Consider the following 9,016-nt stretch of genomic DNA (forward strand, 5'->3'; position numbering starts at 1 on the left):
TTCTTCTTACGATTAATTTTATGTCGATATCTATTTATATTATTAAAATAAATCAATATACTTATATAAAGGAGAAGCGAGGGGCGTGTAGGTGGCGCCTCTCACATCGCTCCGTTCTATTTTTCTAATTTTCTGAAATTTTTGGACGAAAAATATCAAAAATTAGAATTACCTTTTTTAGTTTCGGGTATATTAGAAGCAAGTTTCAAAACCTGATTTTGATTCAGATTATTTATGGAATATAGTAGTTTAAAAATTTTAATCTGATTTTGTTTCAGATTATATAATTATGAGAAAGAGTAGCACACAATTCTCTCTGCACCTATAAATACCCCTATAGATTGTAAGGTTTTGGATCATCTAAACACAACCTCCTCTCTCTGGATACCACAACCCTACCTCTCTCTGGTGATAGTTCTCTTGCTTAATTTCTAACTCGGTGGTGCCGTTCTTCTGCAACGATAAGTGAATGTTGTTTATATAGTATTAAAAAAAATAAAGGTTGCTGCAAACAAAGGTAGTTATAGATCGCTACGTGGGAGTCGACAAATTTAAACACGAGAAAAGAATATAGTCTTGACATGATATTGATGGATGATACCAATAAATTAACTATTAGTGATGTATGTTTGTTGGTTATTTTTTTATAATATATGTTTTGTTCATCGGACATGTTTATTGTTGTTAATTTTTATATGATTTACTTTGTATACAGAAAAATATGGTGGAGAAACGAGGGGCGTGTAGGTGACACCTCTCACATCGCTACGTTCTATTTTTCTAATTTTCTGGAATTTTTGGATGAAAAATATCAAAAATTAGAACTACCTTTTTTAGTTTCGGGTATATTAGAAGCAAGTTTCAGAATCTGATTCTGTTTCAGATTATTTATGGAATATAGTAGTTTGAAAGTTTTAATTTGATTTTGTTTCAGATTATTTAATTATGGGAAAGAGTGGCACACAAGTCTCTCTGCACCTATGAATACCCCTATGGATCGTAAGGTTTTGGATCATCTAAACACAACCTCCTCTCTCTCAATACTGCAACCTCACGGATTTAAGTTACATGTTTTTATGCACAATCAATCCAAAAAAATTGGCGGAAGCTGACAATGCAAGAACATGATTACTTTAAAAAAAAACACAAATAAAATTAAGATTCATCGTGCTTTAAATTGTTAATTACGTGCATAAATTTATTTTCATTTTTTCATCATGAATCATAGTCCAATTTTGCAATTTTATATATAAGTATTGGTATTACATCAAAATTTTTATAATATAAAATTTATTTTATCCTACAAATATTAATTTTGAAACATTAATATAGTTTTATAGACAGCCACAAAATTATTTTATTCTACAAATATTAATATTGAATCATTAATATAATTTTTATAGACCGCCGCAACGCGCGGTTTCTCAACTAGTTTTTACAAAAGTATAAACTAACCTATGTTTACTTTGCTTTCATTTCTCCCAGAAAGTATAAAGAAAGAATATCAGTAGATTAATATCAATTATCAATTATAATTATAAATATGAATATTTCATGATAGATTTTAATAATAATAAGAGGGGAGCTATCCAAACCGAGCCTCGGCATGCTGGAGATCTAACTGAATTTCCCACCAAAAATACACCGCCACTCTCTCTACTCTCTCTCTCTCTCTCTCTCAAAAACAATCACCATCATCGTCATTGCGATCGCGATCGCGATCAGTAGAAGTTAAATTACTCCGAGTATCAGTTGCGCAGCCATGGATACAAAGCTTTCTCTCCTCTTCCTAGCAATCTTCTTCACTCTGCTTGCTCTCGCAACACCACAGGTTCAACAACAAAGTGAGTTTGTTCGAACTCTTCAATCGTTCTCATTTATTCATATAAATACATGTATTTGTCTGTGTATTTGACTTGTGTGTGTTTGCAAAAGTGAATGTTCGTCAACTATGTAGATTTCAAGTCGGCAATCACTCGAATATGTATATATAGATGTGTATGTGTATGTATATGTGTGATGCATTTATGTATGTGCTTGTTCGAAACTGATTTTGTCGATTTCTCCTTCAATTACACACACATAAACATGTATCTGTCTGTGTGTTTGCGGAATTGTGATTCTGTTCGATAACTCTTTCGATTACAGGCCCTGCCTATTTAGGCTTCGCTTTTAATGCGACAGACTTGCCTTCGGAAGACTACTATGACTACATTGTAGTCGGTGGTGGAACAGCTGGTTGTCCATTGGCAGCGACATTGTCACAGAACTTTCGTGTGTTGTTGCTTGAAAGGGGTGGAATTCCATACGGAAACCCTAATTTGATGAGCCAGGAGGGATTTCTGGCAACCTTAACGGAGACGGATTATTTTGAGTCACCTGCTCAGGGTTTTACGTCTGAAGAAGGTGTTCCTAATGCTCGTGGTCGAGTTCTTGGAGGAAGCAGTGCTATCAATGCTGGATTCTATAGCCGAGCAGATCCTGACTTTTACAAGAATTCTGGACTTAATTGGGATCTTAAAGTGGTGAACCATTCATATGAATGGGTTGAGAAGGCGATTGTGTTCCAACCAGAGCTCCAGAGTTGGCAATCTGCTGTGAGAGATGGACTGATTGAGGCTGGTGTTGATCCCTATGTTGGATTCACATTGAATCACTCTGTTGGGACCAAGATTGGAGGAACAACATTTGATAGAATGGGCAATCGTCATAGTGCAGCTGATCTACTTCAGTATGCTAAGCCTTTAAATCTTAAAGTTGCTGTTCATGCCAGTGTTGAGAGGATATTGGTAGCTTCTTCTTCTTTCTCTAAACAGTCTGCTATTGGTGTTGTTTACCGTGATAGGATAGGACGTTACCATCATGCCATGGTTCGTGATAAGGGAGAGGTTTTGCTCTCTGCTGGCGCTCTTGGTACCCCTCAGCTCCTTCTTCTTAGTGGCATTGGATCACGTCCTTATCTCTCTTCATGGGGAATTCCGGTGGTCCATCATTCTCCATATGTTGGGCAGTACTTGTATGATAATCCAAGAAATGGGATTTCGATTGTCCCTCCCATGCCTTTAGAGCACTCTCTGATTCAGGTTGTTGGAATTACGAACTCTGGGGCTTATCTTGAAGCTGCCTCTAATGTCATTCCATTCTATTCCCCTGCCCGATCCATCTTTATACGGACTCCAGCTCCTCCTCTCCATCTCACAGTGGCCACACTTATGGAGAAGATTGCAGGTCCACTCTCTATTGGTTCCCTTCGCTTGGCATCCACAGATGTGAGAACAAACCCCATCGTGAGGTTTAATTACTTTAGTAATCCAGAAGATGTGGAGAGGTGTATTAATGGCACACGCAAGATAGGTGCTGTTCTTAGGAGTCGTTCAATGGCAGATTTTAGATTCCAAGAGTGGTATGGTGGCCATAATTTCAGATTTGTTGGCCCAGCGTTACCTCATGATCTGTCAAACGATGTAGAACTGGGACAGTTTTGTCGTCGTACTGTGAGTACAATTTGGCATTACCATGGTGGATGTGTCTCTGGCAAGGTGGTTGATCACCACTTTAGAGTGATTGGAGTTGATGCACTCCGAGTTGTTGATGGCTCTGTCTTCCCGATATCACCGGGAACTAACCCTCAAGCAACTGTTTTAATGATGGGAAGGTAAGCTTCCACATTGTAAGAAATAATTTCTGAGTAGTGTAGTATATTAGAATATTAGTACATGGAGATTTTAACATTTTGATTTGCTTCTGGCAGATATGTAGGTTTGAAGATCTTGAGGGAGAGGATGAAGTAAGGTTGGAAGGCTTCCCCTGTTCTGTATCGAAACCATGTAACTGATGTGCTGCAAAATCTATAAGCTTGCTACTAGTATACCTGTTTGATATCGTCCTTATATGCATTTCTGTCTCTTAAACTACTGGTATGCTACTTGAGTGTATATCTCTTGAAATTGTTCATATCGAGCTAATGATGTGTAATGGAAAGTTTTGTTGTTCACAAATTTAAAACCAGTGTTGTATAAAGTATAAACTGCCGTATAATCTTTTCTTGTTTGTATAAATGTTTTGTTATATTTGATGGTTTAACAAGAAAAACGCCCACTAGTTCATAATGAATACTTCATATGTCAGAGGCATTTCAAACAAGGATCTTCTACTCAGTTGTGAAGATTTTATTTGTTAGGCATCTACGATTTTTAAGCCTGAGGTAGATAAGGCTGTAAAATCATGATAATTTTATAAATGAATACTTTGTCAAAAGTTTCTCGCTAATTGTGAGAATTCTTTTTAGATATATTGATGTTCAAACAGAAGTCTTCTTAAGCAGCAACAGTTTCATACATCTCGAACGTAGTATGCAACAAGCATATCTAAGCAGCCAGAAAAGTTTTATACCATTGTACGCTTTCCACATAATTTGTTCATTTAAACTAGTTCATATGTGTCTTTGCTATCTAGTTACTTCCTTGGATTTGCTAGTATAGATATTTCAAATCTAGGTGATAGACAAGAGAAGCGTAAATGATATCTGGATAGAGGAGTAAAGACAGATTCTTAAAAAGGTGCACAATTTGGTTGATTTGGGTTGAGAATTAGGGCTCTGAACTTCAGGAACATTTTTAACTTAACATTAGGATAGATTTTCTTCTAGTAAGATATGTATGTCTTAGAATAACTTGATCCTGCTACACATATAATTTATACATATAACTTATTTCTGTATAAATTATATGCTAGACACGTGACACTGAAAGGAATTTTTGTAAGATAGATAGTATTTATATCGTAATTGATATGTTTACACTTTTTCCTTATTTTTTGCTTCTAGGCTGTAGCTGCATAGATAATTGTATTAATTGCTGTAAGAACAAATTTTCTAAAATGTTTGAGTAAGTGGTTTTAGAGGCTACGATCCTGTCTTTTAAGTCATTAACTGCTCCTCATGCTACGCCAAATTATGAAATCTGGATAAATTATTTCTATTTCAGTTAGCTATGACAAAGTTTTAGATAGATTTTCTTAATATGCCCAAAGTTTGAACATAAAATTTACCTGTCACGCCATCTCATTGATCAGTTAACTTTGATGGACATAGAATAATAGCGACTGTTATTCCTCATAATAAATTCTTCACATATGTTCCTGCACCTGTTATTGTTCATAATGAAATTGAGACTGTAAGATACTTGTGGCGCTTGATGCATTTGTCTACCATGTTGTATGATCTCTAAAATGATCAAGTTGAAGTCTGAGAGGACATGCCATCAAACCTAGATATCTGGATTTCCAAGAGTGCAGTTGGACACAGGATCACATCCTAGTTATTGTTATAACAAGTCCTTGTTTCTATATGGGTTTCTCATTTGTATAAGTAAATTTGTCTAGGCCAGTAGATCTAAAGTCTACACTTCTCTGTTATAATCTTGTGGCTGTCAAATGCACCTTAGTTGTTATATGGGCGCTACCCAAGTCTTTTATTAAATCATATATAGAAATCCATTTTTTTTGTTTATATAAGTGAACTTGTATGCTGGCAATACCTTTATTCTTCGATTTGGAGTCTCTGTTCATCTCTTTGCTTTGTATAACTTTGTTAACTATCTGGAGCTTCTACTAAACAAGAGTAGAAGATACTGAAATGTCTCAACTCAGAAGGCCAGAGAAGCTTGTGAGTATTGGGTGTATGAGTTCTTCACTCGATGTCTGAGATTCTGAATTTATTAATAGAAATGACCAAGGACATTTTTAAAAGGAAGGTGTTACGGATGTATAGATGACTTTAATTCTAGTCTGATGTCTTTGATTTACTAAAATTATCTAGGAACAGATTTATCTGCTGTCTCCAGTGGATAATCTGGTTAGCACAAAACTTTGATATACAGAGTTATTAGAGTGATGCTATTCTATATTGAATAATGGATTTAAGTTTTACCATGTTTCTTTCGGTTGCATGGATTGTCTTATGAACAAGATGTTACTGTTACATCTAGTTAAGTAACTTGTCTTGAAGAGGCAATGATCACTGATCACTTTTAGGTCATCTTAGGTGTTTTAGGGAAAAACTATCACATTCAGAATATTAATATATTATTTGTACATATCTGTAGTGAACATCAGAACATGTAAAGAATTTATCAGTTAGTAGGAGATGTTGTTAAGAAATAGTGGGTATTACCGTAACGATATGTCTGGAAGTGCGGGCATAGGAATTATGTTTATGCACTATCATATTGATCAACTGATGGATATAGGATTATAGCAATTGTTTGATTTCCTGATACTAAATCTACTACACATGTTGCTGCTCCTCATATTGTTTCATAACAGAATTGAACCGGTGACAACTGACGGCATACTGGTGACGCTTGAAGTTCTATCTTTCATGTTGCATGATCTCTGAAATAACTGATTTGAAGGTCTGGGATGAGGACATGCAATCTGTAACCTATATGTCTGGATTCCGGGATATCCTAGTTATTTTGTTAAAATAAGTCTTATGTTCTATACAGGTTTTTTCTCACCATGTGTAAATCTAACTAGACTAGTGGATCTGAAAGCTATAGTTCCCTGTAATAATCTTGTGTCTGTCAAATTTACCTTGTTTTATAGGGCCATAGAATCTTGTGAGTGTTGGGTGAGAATTTAGATCGAAGCGACAAAGATGAACATCTCTCAACTGAGGATACTAAAATTATTATGAGACGTTATTCTTTTTATCGTCAGAAATCAGAATAGTGGGCTTTTAGTGGTACTGCTAGTGCTAACACAATTCAAGGCCCAATTGAACATGTTTGGAAATGTCACCTAAAAGTTTGTTGGTCAATTGATCAGATTCGGTCGGGATTTTTTTATTTGAACTGAATCTAGGCTTCTCTTTTTTATTGGGATTAAAGCGATTCTAATTGCTTAAATATATAAATGAGATTCGGTGGGATTAGATTTGAATAAGATATTTGTAAAAGTTAAATCTATAATCACATGGGAGCCGATTTTAAACATGAATATCGATGACAGAAGTTGTCGACATAGGCGGGGCCGTCATAGTTTGATGCTGAGAGATCGGAACAATCGATCTAGAAGATGTTTATTTTTCAAAAGTATAGAACTCCGGAGAAGAAAAATAAACAACATTTGTGTGGTCGAAAACGTATCTACTATTGGCACAAAGGTACAACTACATTTTTTAGTAGAGTTCGATGTTGGTTGTTGTGCCTTGAATGTGAGAGTGGGCCCCTGCTCCTGCTTCTCCTTCAGTAATTTCTATTTTTGTGGATTTTGTTATTTGCTCGTCTATTTCATCCTCCACCAGTTATTTTCAATGATTAAATATTTTGTACCTTTTTCTAATCTATAAATTTTTTCCAATCCGTATACTTATAACTATCGCTTTCAATTATTTAAGTATTTTTATAATTTTTTGTTCCCATTTCATTGAAATATCTGAAAATAACTAGCTCATGTGATACAGACTCTTAGATATAAATAAATAATATATATTTAAAATAAAATATATAAGTAATTATTTAAATATTAAGTGGATATTATTCTTTTCTATAATTTTAATTAATTTTCTAATATTGATCATATTTGTCGAAATTCTCAAAAGAGCTAGATCCTCATCTGATTCTGTTTCCTCATCCGTTTCCATCTTGCTGACAGAGGAGTGCAGTGCAAGATTCTTCATTTTCTCTGTTGGCAGCTTGCTGCTTTCTGAGCTATTAGCTTCAATTTTAGCTTCAAATTGTTCCAACTCAACAAATATAGCTAGGTGATCCATAGTATCAATGTTGAGAGCTGACTCCAATGCTGTGACCTTGGCACCATATTCGAATGGAGCTGCATTTAGAATATTCATGTTGATTTCCGATTGAGGAATCTTTTTGCCAAGTCTTTCAAGGCTGTTAAGAGTGACTTGGAATCTAGCTTGGCTTTCCCGAATGGATTCTCCCTTCTTGATAGCGAAGCTTCCAAATTCTTTCATGAGCTTTCCGAGCTTGACCTTCTTTAAGCCTTGTGAGCCTTCATGATACGTCTCCAATGCATCCCAAATTTCCTTTGCTGTTTTGAGAGAAGAGACCTTGTCATATTCAGCTTGATTCAGCCCATTGATCAATGTACTCCTTGCTTTCCCGTTGGCAGCAACCTTTGATAGCTCGTCAACCGTGAGAACATCAACATCCTTAACTTTGCCATCTTTGTCGAGATATTCATAAGGACCTCTCTGCACAACTTTTTGCATTAGGGGATCTCTGGATAGATGAGCCTCCATTTGGCCTTTCCACCAATTGTAGTTGTCAGAACCCGTAAGTAGAGGATCTCTAAAATCGGACTTTCCTTGAAAGTGATCAGCCATATGGATCGATACTATTCCTGTTACAGAATTATTAGTACAATCACAGCTCTGATACCAATTGAAATTACACACCTAGAGGGGGGGTGAATAGGTGTTATGGCTAATATGACCGATTTTTAATGTTACCGAGTAGTTAAATTGTCACAGACAGCTTGCTGTTAATTTTCAGAGTAAACAGTCAGCTAGCTAACAATGCAGATGCAATGTAAAACAAATATAATCAGTAAGCTAGCAACACAGAGAATTTTAGCCAAGTTCGACCCCTAACCCTAATGGTCTACGTCCTGGTCCCCTACCAACTGATAAGAGATTATATTATTAATCAAGAAATGTCAACGATTACAAGATTCAATAATATAACTCCCTTTAACCCTTGTTCCTATTTTCAGCTTGCTGAAACCCCTGAACCATGAACCAAAAGCTCTCCAAGACCTATACTACCCAAGTATACTTTTCTAGCTAACTAGTCCCCTTGTTCCCGTGTTTCACAAGCTGGATACACAGCAACAAACCTTTACACTTTGAACAATACAATGTATGAGTGTAATACAACCGAAACTATGAACTCAATATAGATATATAATCAAATATAAGTACTAGAGCTCAAGTAAAGATTTTGCAACGAAAGTGTTGTATTTCAGAAGCTTGAAGTGTGTTTTTGTTAAT

General features: G+C 35.6%; 1 protein-coding gene across 1 annotated transcript; it reads left to right on the forward strand.

Annotated features, from left to right (window-relative positions):
• The first annotated feature begins 1,596 nt into the window (after positions 1 to 1,596).
• LOC108225454 ((R)-mandelonitrile lyase-like) lies at positions 1,597 to 3,975 on the forward strand. Its single transcript, XM_017400310.2, has 3 exons — positions 1,597 to 1,844; positions 2,149 to 3,655; positions 3,752 to 3,975. Exons 1-3 carry the CDS (start codon positions 1,763 to 1,765, stop codon positions 3,789 to 3,791), a joined length of 1,629 nt encoding a protein of 542 aa, XP_017255799.1. The 5' UTR covers positions 1,597 to 1,762; the 3' UTR covers positions 3,792 to 3,975.
• The last annotated feature ends 5,041 nt before the right edge of the window (positions 3,976 to 9,016 follow it).

Source organism: Daucus carota, chromosome 6 (genome assembly GCF_001625215.2).
Source record: "Daucus carota subsp. sativus chromosome 6, DH1 v3.0, whole genome shotgun sequence".
NCBI classification, from domain to species: domain Eukaryota; kingdom Viridiplantae; phylum Streptophyta; class Magnoliopsida; order Apiales; family Apiaceae; genus Daucus; species Daucus carota.